Source organism: Phaenicophaeus curvirostris, chromosome 1 (genome assembly GCF_032191515.1).
Source record: "Phaenicophaeus curvirostris isolate KB17595 chromosome 1, BPBGC_Pcur_1.0, whole genome shotgun sequence".
In the NCBI taxonomy this organism is placed as follows: Eukaryota; Metazoa; Chordata; class Aves; order Cuculiformes; family Cuculidae; genus Phaenicophaeus; species Phaenicophaeus curvirostris.
Genome location: NC_091392.1, coordinates 138,914,471 through 138,931,888, shown reverse-complemented (window position 1 = coordinate 138,931,888; position 17,418 = coordinate 138,914,471). Strand labels below are relative to the sequence as shown.

Sequence of the window (17,418 nt, the reverse complement as noted above, 5' to 3'; positions counted from 1 at the left end):
ACGGGTCACTGGGAAGTGGGAGGGGCCTACGGGGCGGCCCACGTGACCCGAGGAGGGCGCGGGCGCTCGGCCCCGCCCCTTCCGGCGGGCGCTGCCGGAATCGCTGGGGAGGGAGGAGGAGCGGGGACGGGGGGCGGTTGGAGCCAGGACACCGCCTGCCTGCGCTTCCCGCCGAGCTCCGCTGCCGGATTCCTCTCCCGTCCATCTTCCTCCCCTCATGGCGGAGGAGCGCCCCTCCCACTGCCCGCTCCGGCCCCCCCCTCCTCCTTCTCTTTGTCCTGGCGCGGCGGCGACGGCAGCGGCGGCTACGGGGTCCCTCCCCGCGGGGATGTGACCGCAGGTAACAGGGGAGCGGCGGAGGGGGTGGGGCTTGCGCGGGGGGCGTGGCCGCTGGTTTGGAGGCGGGGCCTGAGGGTGGAGTCGGGGAGTGCGGATGGAGGCGGGGCCTGTGCTTGGGGGCGGGGCCTGCGGGTGGAGCCGGGGCTCGTGGGGGCGGGGCCTGTGCGTGGGGGCGTGGTCTGGGGATGGAACCGGGACTTGCGATTGGGACAAGGACTAATTGGGGGTGGAGCCAGCGTCTGGGGGCGGGGCCTGCAAAGGACCCGGCGTTCACGATTGGGGCGCGGCCTGAGGATGGCGGCGGGGCTTGTGCTTGGACTTCAGTAAAGCCTTTGACACAGTCTCTCACAGCGTTTTGCTTCAGAAACTGTCAGCCTCTGGCCTGGACAGGCACACGCTCTCCTGGGTGGAAAACTGGTTGGATGGCCGGGCCCAGAGAGTGGTGGGAAATGGTATGAAATCCAGCTGGAGGCCAGTGCCAAGTGGGGTTCCCCAGGGCTCAGTGCTGGGTCCAGCCCTGTTCAATGTCTTTATCAATGACCTGGATGAAGGCATCGGGTGCACCCTTAGCAAGTTTGCGGATGACACTAAGCTGGGTGGAAGTGTTGATCTGCTGGAGGGTCGGGAGGCTCTGCAAAGGGATCTGAACAGGCTGGACCGCTGGGCAGAGTCCAATGGCATGAGGTTTAACAAGGCCAAATGCCGGGTCCTGCACTTGGGGCACAACAACCCTGTGCAGTGCTACAGACTAGGAGAAGTCTGTCTAGAAAGCTGCCTGGAGGAGAGGGACCTGGGGGTGTTGGTTGACAGCCGACTGAACAAGAGCCAGCAGTGTGCCCAGGTGGCCAAGAAGGCCAATGGCATCTTGGCTTGTATGAGAAATGGTGTGACCAGCAGGTCCAGGGAGGTTATTCTCCCTCTGTACTTGGCACTGGTGAGACCGCACTTTGAATCCTGTGTTCAGTTCTGGGCCCCTCACCACAAGAAGGATGTTGAGGCTCTGGAGCGAGTCCAGAGAAGAGCGACGAAGCTGGTGAAGGGGCTGGAGAACAGGCCTTATGAGGAACAGCTGAGGGAGCTGGGGTTGTTTAGCCTGGAGAAGAGGAGGCTGAGGGGAGACCTCATTGCTCTCTACAACTACCTTTTTCATGGAAAGGGTCGTTGGGCACTGGCAGAGGCTGCCCAGGGAGGTGGTTGATTCACCTTCCCTGGAGATGTTTAAGGGACGGGTGGACGAGGTGCTAAGGGGCACGGTTTAGTGATCGATGAGAATGGTTGGACTCGATGATCCTGTGGGTCTTTCCAACCTGGTGATTCTCTGATTCTATGGACGTGGCTTGCGGTAGGGGCGAGGCCTGAGGATGGAGGCGGGGCCCGCGCGTGCCTGCCCCTCACTCCCGGGCTCCGGCCCCGCCCCGCGGCCCTGGCTGCTCCGTTCCGCCCCGGTGCAGGGGGGCCGCCTTCCTCCCGCCCCGGCCCCGCTTCCCCCGAGCCGCGCAGGGTGGGTGACTAAGGGTCAGGGCGAGCGGTGGGACTTGGCCTCGAAGGAGAACTTCGCCATGGTGCTGATGTTCGGGTTCATATCCTTAATTCACAAATTCTTAAAATAGGTAAGCTGTTATGGCAGAAGAAGTGTTTAATATTATAAAAAGTGGGATAATTTTGATTTAAGCTAGAGTAGAGTTAACTTTTATATAAGTTACTGTATTTTTGAAAGTTAGACAGCTCTGCTAGCATGTTTCCTTTCAGGCAGTGTATTTTCCGGACACTGTTCATTCCTTGGAGATGATAACATCTTGTGTTCAATATGATCTGTGCTGAACAGATGTTTTTTCTTCTGCGATCACCTCTGTTTGCAGCCTTTCCCCATCTCAAACGCAAAATAAGGCAGAGCTGGCTCCAGAGCTCCAAATTAGTAAGAAGTTTGACTTTTGTGAAGTTCATAATAGCGTTAAAATTAGAATGCATGAGATTTCAGGGAAAATTTATCCATATGCGTGAAAGTGAGGAATGCATTCTGTCCCCAGCTCTTGTCTCGCTGCACAAGATTGATGGAGGTCAGTACATGTTGCCCAGGCCTGATTAAAGGGTCCTTGCTTGCTAAAACTCCAAAATAAGCCTTAGACAGTTTATTTGCTGGTATATTTGGTATCAGTTAGTGAAATGTGAGTCAAAATATGATATCTCGATTTTACCAGTTAAAAGGCAAATGATAAGGGCTAAAATTTAGTATGAGATCTTAAGAGCGATAAGTCATATTGTTCAGGGCATGCATCTAGTGGTTGTGAATACTCTTCTAACAGTTTTCGCAAGGTGGAAACCTTGCTGTGGCTTGGGCTCTGGAGGTCAAGATCAAAAATTGAAATCTCCATATTTGTTAAGCTTTCTAGCTGGGCACGATTGGCAAGTGACAGGATGCTGGTTCTGCCAGAGATGATGTGCTTAGTAATGGAGCGTGTGTGGTGTTAATCAGGGAGCTAAACCAGTCTGCCTTCAGTTTTGCTCAGAGTTGAGTTTAGCTTAGGTTGAGGGTAGTGCAGCTTGGTCCTAGATCAGTTTCAGTGCTTTAGTTTGAGATGGAAAAAAAATCATTTGAACTTTGCATCATATTTCAGAATGACAATTTGTGTTCATTCTTATACTGTGAAGACAGGCTGGGTCTGACTTCTCAGTCCTTGACTTTTTTCTCATCTTTTTTTTTTCTGCCAGTCAGCTTTCTCCATTTTCTGCCAATATCTTTAACATTATGAATTAATACATGATAAATGTAATTATTATGCCTCTTTCTGAGTACTTTCAATGTGCCTCATTGTATACGTTTAGGGTTTTTTGCCCTGAAAGGTAACAAGTTGCTTGGTAAAAGTAATTGGATTAAGTTTTCATCAGTATAATTGTATTTAGAATTCAGGGTCACGCTAGTTCTGTTTTCCTTTGACTATTAATTCTCAGGATAAAATCTGGCAAAAAGAAAGCAGGATATAATGTTATCAGTCACGTCAAAGGGGAAACAGTGACTAATGTCTAGATTTGACTTTAACCTATTGAGTTGTCTTAAAATGGAACTGCCAGTCTTAAGTATGAAAGGTGAACCTGGGCTGGTGACTCATCCTACTGAGAGTGGAGCTAATGTACCAGGTACAGTGAATATGAAGCAAGTCATGTCGTTTACTCTTTTCTTGAGTCTATTTTGATAGATTTCTAGGAAATGGTCAATATGTTATCAGCTATAAAACAGTCTGTATTTCATGTTCAGTTAATGAATAGCACTCTTGTAACAGGGATGCATTTTAGTTTTATGTGGAAATGCTCTAATTGAAGTTCATTCTTTTCACAGAAGAGATCAACTACAAGTAACAAATGCAAAGGACAAGATGTACAGAAACTTTTAGTGTGGCATTTTTCTTGTTTTCTCTCAGTTTCTTGAAATTGAATGCTTGTTGCTTTTGCATTAGTAATCTGCCATAAAGGATCATTCCCTCCACTTTAAAACTTTTAAAATGGGCAGCTTTAGAACTGTTAACATATATATTGCTTTCTGAGTAGTTGTGCTTCTAATGTTGTTACACAAGTGCATATAGAACACATTATCTTTATAAACAATTTTTTTCCACCTTGTCTATGTGAGATGTAAATAATTATGTTTACAAATTTGCAAACTCATTTAACTTTGACAACTTGGAAAACTATACCTGTTTTGGGGCAGACTCACAATTTGAAACTAAAGATACGCTTTCCTTAATAATACGTTCTGAATCTTTGGGTACTATACACCTGCATCTTGGCCTAAAGATGCATGTGTCTAATTTTCGAACCAGTAGCTCTTTTGTCTTAATGCTGTGTTACAGCTGTCCTTTCAATGTTCTTTCTATACCTATGTTTGAAAATATGTTCCTGAATGGACAGAACATAACTGAGGAAGACTTGGTTTAAAGAGTTAGCTGTATTTTGGAGATCTTGGTAATCTTACTGGGAATATTTATGTGTTCATTCTCCCTGCCACCCCAGAGTTCTCTATGTAAACATCCTCTGAAAATTCACCATAGGAAAGCCAAACCAAACTTTATATTAGTTTTTGTAGTAGAAGTGCCTTAGCACTTACTTTACAGAACGAAACTGAAAGGACTAGGGTAGTATTTTAGTTCAACTTTAGTGTGCTGCCTTCTAAAGCATAGCTTGGATTGCAAGTTAGTTTCTTCTATAAGTGAAGTGAAAAGCAAAGGGATGAAGTAACTGTAACGCTTCAGGTGCGGCATACCTAAGGAAGATCACATTTAAAATTGCACTACTTTGTTATTAAAATGTTTTTAAAACAAAAATTCTCTCCCTTTTTAAAGCATAGATGAGGCAACATACAGTCTTTTGTGTCATGCGTGAAAATGAGATTAATTTGATATGATGGACGTCGGGTTTTTTTAGTTGAATCCTTAAAATGCCAATTAATGTTATTTTTAACTTATATTTTAGAAACCTAACACTGAAGTATTTAAGAAGTGAATGCCTCTGGATTTTGGAACAAAATTGGTATGTATAATGAGCCTTCAAAAGGCTCACCACAGAACATTTGCGTTTACGTTCTTAGGGAGTGTTTCTGATTCCTGTGGTTCTCTGCCCGTGGAAAGGAAGAAGGGACACATAATAGTCAGTGTGATACATAACAGTCAATGTGTATTTGTTAAAAGCAGTTTGTTTATTCAACACCTTTCTCTTGCATGAAATGCTTTATGGCTAGGAGAGCATTAAATAAGTACACTATTTCAATGTTAGGAACATAAAACTTCTCATGTAGCTCTTGTAAATAAGCAGAATTGAGAACAAAATACCTCACAACAGTTCAAAAGATCCCGAATGGTTGTACCTGCAGTAACTATTACTAATGTTTTTTCATAACAAATCTCTATTTAAAAATACTTCCATGTGAGTCATATCTTGTGCTGTTTAATCTTGATCTGGCTGAAAGGACAAGGAAATAATTGATGGCATTGAGCAGGGAAGGGTGTGTAAACTCAGATGAATATTTTCAGGAAACGTTTCTGAAAAAGAGATGCCTTTCATAGGAGTGGATAAAAGTTATTACACCCAAGAAGGAATAATTTGCTATACAAATACAGTTTATAAGACAGTAATTTTATAGAAAATAATTTAGAGGTTATTATAGAATGGTATGAGTTGGAAGGGACCTTAAAGATCATCCAGTCCTGCCATGGGCAGGGACACGTCCCACTGGACCAGGCTGCGCAAGGCCCCATCCAGCCTGGCCTTGAACACTCCCAGGGAGGGGTCATCCACAGCTTCCCTGGGCAACCTGTTCCTCTGTCTCACCACCCTCATTGTGAAGAATTATCTTAATAATGCAGTTGAAGATGAATCCAACAGTAGATGAGTGCTCCAGAAGGACTAAGGAAACAACCCATTCTGGGCTGTATGAAAAGAAGTATAGTCTTCCACTGTGCTGTGGAAGTAATAGGAACTCGGCTGAGTTGCACTTCATAAAATAAGTGGATTATTGGGAAACAGCCTAGAGGACGAAGCACCAAGCACCTAACTTGTAGAGTAATGTTAAAATGTGGATGCAAAGATGACGGGAGTCTTTTCCAAGTCCACAATAGACAAACATAATGGGCTTTGGTAGTGGAAGTGAAGATCATTAGATAATGAGAGTTCCTAATGGCATTAAAGCATGGTTGCAGTATTTGTGAAGTTTCCTTTGTCAGTATTTCTTTGGAGAAGCCTGAATTGTCTGTAATGAGGAGCGGTAGTGAATAATGTTGTACATGGCAAAGAGTCGAAGTAAATGGCCTGTTAAGGTCCTCTTTAGCTTAGTGACATCATCCTGTTTACAGTTAAGAATATCAGGTTTTAGACAAGAAAAATGTGAATTTTAGCATTTAAATATTTTAGTATATATTTAGATTACTTCTAGGAGAAAACACTGTCTACTGAACTCTTGAGGGCTGGTGGCCGTGTAGGCAAAGTTGGAACAATCCACCATGTTTACTTTTAATTATTGCTTCCCTTCAATGTACAACTTGTGGAAATGATACTAATTTTCTTTGGCTGATTACTTCCTCATACTTATGCGTATCTGCTTTTAAATGTAAAATGATTTGTCATCTCATGGCACCACTTCTAGTGTTTCTGAATATTTAGACAGCACACTTGTTACAGTAAACATCTTTTGAGTGCTCTGTGTGTGCTGCTTTGGGCAAAAAGGACATTTGACTTAAGAGACAAAGAAGTGTTTCCTGATGTTCTAGCCCAGAGAATCTGTATCTTGTCAGCATTTGTGATGCTTCTTGGTTACATCTTAAAAATAAGCAAACAAACTGTGGCTAATCTGGACTTGCTTACGTCCTGTAGATTTTTCTAAAAGCTTTTTCTCCATCTCTCCCTCTCTGATAACCTTCAAACTTAGTATATGTTCTCTGTATTGTCTGTCATTGTACTGTTGCATGCTAAGAGTTATGACACATAAAAGATGATCCACAGAGAGTTCACATATGGGTAGTTCTTCCAGGCATTGTAGCAGTTGTAGCTTCCATGGATAGGAAAGTCTTATCCCCTGATTACATCTCTGAAATCAGAGCAGCAAACTAGGATTCCTCCGTGAACCTGCTGGTCTTGGATGGATGAAGTACTGTCTGTGATAAAATCATCTGCGAACTTGATTAAAGAACCTTTGCAGAACTACACCAAATACAAATGAAACCCCTGACGGTTTTGTTCAACTCTTCGGTTTTCTGGCTTGTCTTCTGTTTATAACTTAGCAGTGGCCCCACAAAACACAGAAGTATTTGATGCAGCCAGTGAGGTGACTTGTTCTGGTCTGTCTCCCACACTAATGATTTGTCTTCTTTGGCTTTGTTTAAGTGATTTTGATGCAAGAATCTGCTTAAGTTTTATCTGAAAAGTTGCTCAAAAATGAAAGCAGACCCTTGCAGTTTATTTACTTACATTTTCCCTACAAAATATTAAAAATTACTATGCAAAGATTAAGGGAAGAGGATTTGAGAGTTTTGAACTGTGGATCTTGCAGCATTTGGAGTAGTGCTATGTTGAGTGCTTATCAAATAGGACTGTTTTCATGTACTTTTTCACGCCGTAACCGGATGCAAGTAAGAGGTTCTGTGTTTAGGCTTAATGTTAATTTACCTATAGCTCTCTGCTAGGCTTTTCCTAGGGATATAGCAAATTAATCGAAGTCGGAAGCAACAACGTACAGTGAAAGGTAGTTTTGGAAGAAAACAGGTTTTGAAGAAACAGATATAGGAATTGGAACTGTGAACTGGCATGGCAGACTGGGATATGATTTTTGTTTAATCCTGGATGCCAAGTGGGTGCATCCATCTCTGGCTGGGCATGAAAGAGCATGCTTTATGTTGCAGTGCCTTGGCACCAGCATTGTACTTCTGCCTGAGGAAGCTGCTGCTGTATCTCAGCATTAAAGCTGTTGAATTCAGATTCCAGTGAGCACTGAAACGGAAACATTTTATTCCATCCTTTTCTTCCCTTTACTTTAAAATCAAAAGCTTGTTAATGCAACTTATGTCATATGCCAAGCTTTTGAGTATTGGAAAAAAATTACTTAGGGAATTAAGTGATAATCGTGGCAGATCTGTGTTTGGTGTTACTGGAAAAAAATTGGTTTATCTATAGGTGTTTTCTTCCTTTAGAACAGTTCTCTATACTGTCATAACTATCAGTTATCTTGAAATCAAAGCCTAAAACCAGTTTTGATTTCCCTTCATACTACAGAGAGGTTAATCACCTTGAAAGTACCTTGAGCTTTTTTTTTCTTCACTTTAAAGTTATTTATATAGTTGTATATAAATTCAAGATTTGTGTGTTAGGTGGAAGCCAGGATATCCTTATTGCAGCTTGTAACAGGAGAAAAGATGCACTGAAATAAATCTTGTTAAGCTGGAGGTTGAATATGTAAAATCTGGATTTCTAGCCTAAAAATTGCTATCTTTTGCTAAGACCTTTTGAAGGTCTTGCCTAACTGAATCTGGAGTCTTAGCAGGGTAGGTGAAGGCATCTAAACTATAAACTCTTAAAAGTTACTGTAACTAAGCTGGAAGGATGCTTCATACAGGTATAGGAAACTCTTTGCAAAATATAACAACAAACAAGATGCCTTATTTCTTGTTCCAGACTTCCCTGCTTGTTGGGGGCTAAGTGCATGTGGATACATCTCAAGCTTATTTCTGTTAGGGAAATTAATATATGACTAAGGACCCATTCTAATCTTCTCTTTCATTTTTCTAGTGAGTTTATATGGAAGAAATGCTGTGGCTGTTCTCAATCTCTCGTACAAACTGATTTTGATGTAAGTATTGTTGGTAACATCCTGTGCCAGACATATATCTGTGCACTTAATGGAAAGAAAAATAAGGAAAACTTAAAGATGGGCGATTTAACTTTTTTCAAAGAGCTTCTATCTGCTTGGGTTTCAGTTTTACATGCCAGATCAGAAGCCCTTCCTTCTGGGTGTTTTTAGTCACCCATCTGTGGTTCAAGCTTCAAAGATTGCTTCAAAGATTGCTTTCTTTTTTTTTTTCCAAACACTCATATCAGGGACCATTCACATCAGAACCAGTCACATGAACTGTTGGGGATTTTCCTACACAGTATGTATTTCTACCAGTTTAATTCTGATGTGTTTGATTTGTGCAGGTTTCAGTGTTGCATCATCTTGTGTTGAGTAACAGAAGTTCTGCTGTTCATTGATCGATGTGAACAGTCTTTAGTAGTTTACGAGATGAGCGAAACTCGTGGGAGATATGACTTCTGTATTGGTCTGGTGTTGGCTATGAGTTCCAGCATCTTCATTGGAGGAAGTTTCATCCTGAAGAAGAAAGGCCTTCTCCGGTTAGCTAGGAAAGGCTCCATGAGAGCAGGTAAATACATGCTTGAGAAACTTGCTGACATTTCTGTTTTGCTGCTTAACAGAAGATTACTAAACCTGTGATCTTGTTTTGACTTTTGTTTGCTACAGCAAACCTACAGCATATAGCTGATATGTTCTTTCTCTGGTGTCAGAGACGCCTAATTGTGTGATACATCCTATTTAATTCACATGTAATGCCCTCTAGGGACATTTGTTGGATGATTCCTTTGCATGTCAGTTAAAACTGAATTGTACTTGCTAATTCAACTTGGAACCAACACTCTTAACTGCACCTGTGCTCCTGAATGAGTGAATTTAGGAGAATGTTAACTGTGTTTGAGTGTCAGGAGATTGTTTTAGAAAACTGTATGTCACATGTGATTACCACTTATAACAAACGTTGTCCCTCAAGGGTTCATACTGGAACCAGTGCAATTTAGTATCTTCACCAGTGACTTAGTGGGATTGAGCACATCCTCAGCGAGTTTGCAGATGACACCAAGCTGAGTGGGGCAGGTGATACGCTGGAGGAAAGAGATGCCATGCAGAGGGACCTGGGCAGGCTTGAGGAGTGGACCTGTGTGAACTTTATGAAGTTCAACAAGGCCAAGTTCATGGTTTTGCACCTGAGTGGGGACAATCCCCAATATTATATAGACTAGGGGATGAATGGATTTGAGAGCAGCCCTGCAGAAAGGGACTTGGGGGTACTGTTGGACAAAAAGTGGGATGTGAGCCAGTAACTGTGCCCCAACAAAGCCAAATGTATCCTGGGCCGCATAAAAAGCAGCTTGGCCAGCAGGTTAATGGAAGCGATTCTGCCCCCTTTATTCCACCCTGGTGAAACCTCACGTGGAGTTCTGCATCCAGCTCTAGAGCCCTTAACACAGGAAAGACATAGACCTGTTGGAGTGGGTCTGGAGGAGTGCCACAAAAATGATCAGAGAGATGGAACGCCTCTCCTGTGAGGACAGAGAGTTGGAGTTGTTCAGACTGGAGAAGAGAAGGCTCCAAGGAGACCTTCCAGAGGGCAGACTTTGAACTCTTGAGAAGGCTGGTTGGCAAAGTCTCATGGGAGACAGTACTTAAGGGCAAGGGAGCCCATGAGGGCTGGGAGCTCTTCAAAAAGGAAATCCTAGCAGCTCAGGAGAAAGCCATCTCCATGTTCTGGAAAAAAAGCCAGCAGGGGAGAAAACGAGCTTGGTTGAACAGAGAGATCTTGAGTGATATCAAGAAGAGGACAAACGTTTATGGGCTCTGGAAGAGGGGACAGGCCTCTTGGGTGGACTGCAGGAGGGAAGTGAGATTGTGTAGGGAAAAAATCAGAAGGGCTAAGGCTCAGCTAGAAATCAGATTGGCAAAGTTTGTGAAAGATAACAAAAAATCCTTCTATAAATGTATAAATAATAAAAGGAGGACTAGGGAGACCATACAGTCCCTATTGGACGCAGAAGGAACAACAGTGACAGGGGATGAGGAAAAGGCTGAGGTACTTAATGCCTTCTTTGCCTCAGTCTTTAATTGTAAAGAAAGTCGTTCCATCTGTGTACAAACCCAGGAGCTAGAGGAGCAAAATGAGGCTCCCAAGATCCAAGAGGAGGTGGTCAGAGTCTTGCTAGCCCGACTAGACACCCACAAGTCTATGGGGCCGGATGGGATTCATCCAAGAATATTGAAGGAGCTGGCGGATGTGCTGGCCAATCCCCTTTCCATCATCTTCCAACAGTCCTGGAAGACTGGGGAAGTCCCACTGGACTGGAGGGTGGCTGATGTTGTGCCCATCTACAAGAATGGTCGCAGGGAGGATCCAGGGAACTACAGGCCTGTCAGTCTGACCTCAGTGCCAGGGAAAGTCATGGAGCAGGTGATCTTGAGTGCTATCATGAAGCACATGCAAGAGAACCGGGTGATCAGGCCCAGTCAACATGGGTTTACAAAAGGCAGGTCTTGCCAGACTAACCTGATCGCCTTCTATGACAAAGTGACTCGGCTGCTGGATGAGGGAAAGGCTGTGGATGTGGTCTTCCTGGACTTCAGCAAAGCCTTTGACACAGTTTCTCACAGCATTCTGCTTGAGAAACTGTCAGCCTCTGGCCTGGACAGGCGCACACTCTCCTGGGTGGAAAACTGGTTGGATGGCCGGGCCCAGAGAGTGGTGGGAAATGGTGTGAAATCCAGCTGGAGGCCAGTGCCAAGTGGGGTTCCCCAGGGCTCAGTGCTGGGTCCAGCCCTGTTCAATGTCTTTATCAATGACCTGGATGAAGGCATCGAGTGCACCCTTAGCAAGTTTGCGGATGACACTAAGCTGGGTGGAAGCGTCGATCTGCTGGAGGGTAGGGAGGCTCTGCAAAGGGATCTGAACAGGCTGGACCGCTGGGCAGAGTCCAGTGGCATGAGGTTTAACAAGGCCAAATGCCAGGTCCTGCACTTGAGGCGCAACAACCCTGTGCAGTGCTACAGACTAGGAGAAGTCTGTCTAGAAAGCTGCCTGGAGGAGAGGGACCTGGGGGTGTTGGTTGACAGCAACTGAACATGAGCCAGCAGTGTGCCCAGGTGGCCAAGAAGGCCAATGGCATCTTGGCTTGTATCAGAAACGGCGTGACCAGCAGGTCCAGGGAGGTTATCCTCCCTCTGTACTCAGCACTGGTGAGACCGCTCCTCGAATCCTGTGTTCAGTTCTGGGCCCCTCACCACAAGAAGGATGTTGAGGCTCTGGAGCGAGTCCAGAGAAGAGCAACAAAGCTGGTGAAGGGGCTGGAGACCAGGTCTTACGAGGAGCGGCTGAGAGAGCTGGGGTGGTTTAGCCTGGAGAAGAGGAGGCTGAGGGGAGACCTCATTGCTCTCTACAACTACCTGAAAGGACGTTGTAGAGAGGAGGGTGCTGGCCTCTTCTCCCAAGTGACAGGGGACAGGACAAGAGGGAATGGCCTCAAGCTCCGCCAGGGGAGATTTAGGCTGGACATTAGGAAAAAATTTTTCACAGAAAGGGTCATTGGGAACCGGAACAGGCTGCCCAGGGAGGTGGTTGAGTCCCCTTCCCTGGAGGTGTTTAAGGCACGGGTGGACGAGGTGCTGAGGGGCATGGTTTAGTGTTTGATAGGAATGGTTGGACTCGATAATCCGGTGGGTCTCTTCCAACCTGGTTATTCTATGATTCTATGATTCTTTTGATAAGTAAAGGAGATTTATAAGATGGAGAGAGCCTTTTTAGCAGGGTCTGTAGTGACAGGACACGGGGCAGTAGTTTTAAACAGAAAGAGCAGAGGTTTAGGTAGGATGATTGCAGCATCCTCAGATGATTCAGAGGATTGAATATGAATATTTTTAATTCAGCACCTGTCATCTCTGCTTCTGAAAGATTGATCTCAAGATACGTAAGTCAAGCTCTCTGGTTTGGAATGGGAAAGTGTTACTGCATTTCACATATCTATGTGTGTAATCAACCACATAAGTCACACATGATTTCCACAAAGTAGCGTTCTCGTAAGAGAAATGAAACTTGCCTTTTGACATCATTGCACTGAGCTGGAAGAACTGTTTTTAAAGTATGAAGATATGGTCATCAGTGCCTTTACTGATACGAAAGAAATTAAATAACCATTTTTCCATGTAGGCTGTGGGAGGCATATGCACGTGAGAAATTTGAATGCCTTATTTCAGCTCCCCTGTAAAGCTGAGGTATCAAAAGATTGCCCGTGTTTTTAAGGGCACAGGCTGCAAAAATTATTTTGGTGATTTTGTGACAGGGCTTACTGCTTGTTGATGTATGTATTTTATGGAGGAACAAACATTCTTTCAATTTTAGGTCAAGGTGGTCATGCGTATCTTAAGGAGTGGCTGTGGTGGGCTGGACTTCTTTCCAGTAAGTACCGAATATAGAATCTGCTTTCTATAATTTCATTAAATCACAGAATCACAGAATGACTCTGCCCCAGGCAGCAGCAGTGGTCATGAAAAATGAGCAAGATGGGGGATTCTGCAATGTATGGTAGTGCTCTCTGGTGATTTGATGGTGCAGCTCTAATGATTTTATTAAAAGAACTTGTGGTGTGAGAGAAGTTACATCAACTTTATTTTCTTTTTTGGGCACTGGCGCTTGGCAGACTTTGGACTTGCTGTACCTTATCCTTAGCATGTGCATTCTGGTTTTTGTCTTAGCAGAGAAGTGCTTAGATATACAAGATTCTTACAGGGAAGCGCATTTTGGGATGATATCTATTTTCTGAAACTTTTTGGTTTTTTCCACTGCTTAACCTCTGGACTTACTTGCCTTGTATCCTGCTATTTCTCTGTGAAGAAGTTCCTAACTCAAGCTGGCAGGCTACAACATAGGCACCAAAATAATACACCTAAAAATAATAAATAATCTGACTGAATCAATTTTAATACCTGCTGTATTCCACAAGCCTGTTTTTAACTGTTTTTAAAATATAGTAATGAGAGGGTTGCGCTCTGCTAGTACTGATAGCTGAATGCTGTAACTAGAATTCTCCATGGATATGGAATGAGTCTAGAGGAGAGCCATGAACATGATCAAGGGGCTGGAGCACAGCCCTCTGCTAGGAGGACAGGCCGAGAGAGTTGGGCTTATTCAGCCTGGAGAAGAGAAGGCTCTGGGGAGACATTATAGCAATCTTACAGTACCTGACGGGGGCTACAGGAAAGCTGGGGAGGGACTGTTTACAAGGGCATGGAGTGATAGGCTGAGGGGGAATGGCTTTAAATTGGAAGTGGGAACATTTAGACTAGACATTAGGAAGAAACTCTTCACCATGAGAGTGTTGAGGCACTGGCACAGGTTGTTCAAGGAAGCCTGGTCTGGTGGGAGGTGTCACTGCCCACGGCAGAGGGGTTGGAACTGGATGATCTTTAAGGTCCCTTCCAAAGAAAACCATTCTGTGATTCCACTCTATGATTCCATTCTTTCCATACTGCATGTTTGCATCTGCCAGTGCACTTGCACTGATTCACGGGTTTGTTGCGTAAGAAAGCCTAACTCCTTTTTTTTCTTTTATTACTATTATTACTCTGCAGTGGGAGCTGGTGAAGTAGCAAACTTTGCTGCCTATGCTTTTGCACCAGCTACATTAGTGACTCCTTTAGGAGCTCTCAGTGTTCTTGTAAGGTAAGAAACACTTAACATCAGTGTGATTTCGAGAGAGAAGTAAAATATTTTTTTTAAGAAGTGTCACTGAATTATGCTGTAATAAATGTAGTTTCTTCTTAGGGATACATAAAATGTGCTGATAAACATCAGAAGTAACTTAAAAGTTTCTCCAAATGTGAAGTGACTGTGCTATAAGGGTTTTAGCAATGCATCTACACCTCCCTCTGTGAAAAGCTGTTACCTATGTTCTGCATTTCAAATGTGTTGTATACAAGAATAGTATTTTAATAGATTAAAATAGATTAGAGTTAAGATTTTAGCATTTTAAAAAAATATTTTTACAAGCTCTTAGATACAGAGCTTTAGGAAGCATCATAAAAAAGGGGTTTTGGAGAAAGATGCCAAATATTAACAGGTGCTTCTATCCATAAGACGTATCTTGAGATAGAAAATCAACTATGTATCTATTTCAAGTAAATGCTCAATTAGTTAATTTACTGTAACTGACTTATGGACATTAACAGTGTTCCTGCTCACCAAAGCTTCACACTCCCTGTGCTAGTGACCTGTACAGCCAGAGCAACGTGTAAGCTGACAAGCAAATTAATGAGATATTACTAATTCCATGTTTGCTGGTGCTTTTTTTTTTTTTCTTCTTAGTGCCATTCTATCATCCTTCTTTTTAAATGAAAAACTTAATCTACATGGAAAAATAGGGTGTTTGCTAAGTATACTGGGATCAACTGTGATGGTAATTCACGCTCCACAAGAGGAGGAAGTAGAAACATTAAATGAAATGTCCCACAAATTAGGTGATCCAGGTAAGAAAAACGCTGGCTTTTTATGCATGCAGCTTGTTATTTTTTTATTACAGTCTCCTCACTGCTGCTTTCAGGTTCCAGGAAGATAGCCCATGTCTGCTTCATGTTGTCAAAGTGAAGCAGAGATTTGAATGCCGTGACATAATTCCATAGGAAGCTTTCTTTGCATGATGCTACTGAACTTGTCTGCCCTTGAACCAAGTGTCTTGATGCGAACCACTGAGGTTACAGTGTAAACAAATGCAGCAGCAAAGTTGGATAAAAACGCCTTCCATAAATTTTAATGGAATCTAAGCCCAACTTTGAGCCATCCTTAAAATGAGAAATAGGTTCTGTGGTAAGTGTCTGCTGAGAAGTGTAACCCTGGAGACGAGCTCTGCTTATGTGGAAGATGAGGCAGTCACAAATATACACCTGCAAAATACTATATGTGGAAAGACAAATCCCATTGTAAACACAAGGAAACAGCCAGCACAGAGATTAAAAAGTTGATCTGAAGGACTGACCCGATACTGGAAACCTGCCAATGAATGCAGCAGCCTGACAAAGGGTATCTCCCTAAAAAGCATTCAGATACAAGTCTGTGTCCAGTGGCAACTACACCTCGGTGAATCTGTCTGTAAGGCAATTTAGCAATCAAATCCTGTAGTCACCTTGCTGATGAACTGGTAAAGGTAATACAACATGCCCGTGTTTAATTCTTTGTTTTAGCTAACCCACTCTAAAATCATTTTCACTTTGATGTGGAAGAGTAGTGAGAAACATTCTGAACTCTTCAGTTAAAACTGAGCTGATCGCACTGTTGATGTGTGTTTTTTTGGTACTTCTGAGATGCTTTTGCTAGTGTACATAAATAACAACATTATTTCTTTTTCCCCCACCCGCAGGTTTTGTGGTCTTCGCAACTCTTGTTGTCATTGTGTCTTTAATTTTAATATTTGTGGTGGGACCTCGCCATGGACAGACCAACATTCTTGTGTACATAACAATTTGCTCTGTAATTGGAGCATTATCAGTCTCCTGCGTAAAAGGTTTGGGCATCGCCATAAAGGAACTTTTTGCAGGACAACCAGTGCTGAAACATCCTTTGTTTTACATTCTGCTGCTAAGCCTTATTGTCTGTGTGAGCACGCAGATCAACTATTTAAACAGGGCTCTGGATATATTCAACACCTCGATAGTGACTCCAATCTATTACGTCATCTTTACGACATCCGTTTTAACTTGTTCTGCCATCCTTTTCAAGGAATGGCAGCACATGGCGGCCGATGACATTATTGGCACCTTCAGTGGCTTCCTGACTATTATTGTGGGGATCTTTTTGCTGCATGCCTTCAAAGATGTTAACTTCACCCTCGCCAATCTGCCCCTCTCCTTGCGGAAAGATGAGAGAGTGGCAAATGGGACTTTGCTCAGCACGTACGACTCCTTTAATCACGATGAAGAAAGCTCCCCCTGTCTAGGTGAAATCCAGTCCACGGAGAGTCTCTCAGCCAGGAGAAATGGAAGTCTCTCAGCCTTCTGAAAATATCTACACGTTACTTAAGAAAAGAACAATTCTGTAACTCTGGAATATTTTTTTTCTGCTGTGAAATGTCTGAGCTTGTCTGGAAAACCATGTACTTTTTAACAGTATGTGTAGACAATCGTTAATTTTTAAGTTGGATTAGTTTGGGTAAAGAACACTGAAGGGTTTTTTTAATTTGCCTTATTTTTACTTTAAGAAACACTAAAATGACCTCAGACCACAGTTGGTTTTGTTGCTTAAGTTATGTGTAAATACTTTCATTCTTCTGTTTTAAGATGTATTGCACTAATGACAATTTTATCAAAAATAAATTGCTTTATTTCTGCATTGGTGGTAACAAGATTGTAGTGAACCTGAATCCTTTCTACTTTTGCCCAGGCTGAACACTGAGTGACTGTAAACAGACCCAAACAGGAACTGTAGTAAGTATTATTGTCTCAGTTTGTAAAACAGGAAAGAGAAAGCTACAACAGAGAGACTAATCCTTTGAAAATACTGCCATGTGGACTACAGCCGTATCCTAAACTTGTAGGATTTGCATCAATAAAACTCCACGCTTGCCAAATCAGAGTAACTGGCAACTGCAACAACGCGGGAGTTTCTCTGTTTGTCTAGGTGAGGCAGAGTAGGTTGGGCTGTGCCAGCTTATGAGAATTTGAGTCATTAACAACAGCCAAAAAAAGCTACTTCCTTTTCTGTAAAAGAGGTTCTGCCTGTTTGCTGCACTGGCTCTTTA

The 17,418-nt window shown here is 43.2% G+C and overlaps 1 protein-coding gene across 4 annotated transcripts; it reads left to right on the top strand.

Moving 5' to 3' along the window:
- Positions 1-129: 129 nt before the first annotated feature.
- Positions 130-17,188, top strand: NIPA2 (NIPA magnesium transporter 2). 4 transcript variants are annotated; one of them, XM_069876205.1, is made up of 8 exons: positions 130-340; positions 4,804-4,860; positions 8,605-8,678; positions 9,013-9,236; positions 13,032-13,088; positions 14,261-14,351; positions 14,994-15,154; positions 16,042-17,188. In XM_069876205.1, the coding sequence occupies exons 4-8, from the start codon at positions 9,098-9,100 to the stop codon at positions 16,677-16,679; spliced, it is 1,086 nt and encodes a 361-aa protein (XP_069732306.1). In that variant the 5' UTR covers positions 130-340; positions 4,804-4,860; positions 8,605-8,678; positions 9,013-9,097; the 3' UTR covers positions 16,680-17,188. The 4 variants fall into 4 exon arrangements, with proteins under 4 accessions (XP_069732306.1, XP_069732283.1, XP_069732299.1 ...); XM_069876182.1 differs by having other exon boundaries at positions 8,605-8,665; positions 16,042-17,187; XM_069876198.1 differs by lacking the exon at positions 130-340 and having other exon boundaries at positions 4,771-4,860; positions 8,605-8,665; positions 16,042-17,187.
- Positions 17,189-17,418: the final 230 nt, after the last annotated feature.

Bases quoted from the DNA above. Each gene is read 5' to 3' on its own strand.
- NIPA2 (XM_069876205.1), top strand. From the start codon at position 9,098: ATGAGCGAAACTCGTGGGAGATATGACTTCTGTATTGGTCTGGTGTTG. The intron at 13,089-14,260 runs GTAAGTACCGAA...ATTACTCTGCAG, and splicing joins GTGGGCTGGACTTCTTTCCA to TGGGAGCTGGTGAAGTAGCA. The intron at 15,155-16,041 runs GTAAGAAAAACG...CCCCACCCGCAG, and splicing joins CCACAAATTAGGTGATCCAG to GTTTTGTGGTCTTCGCAACT.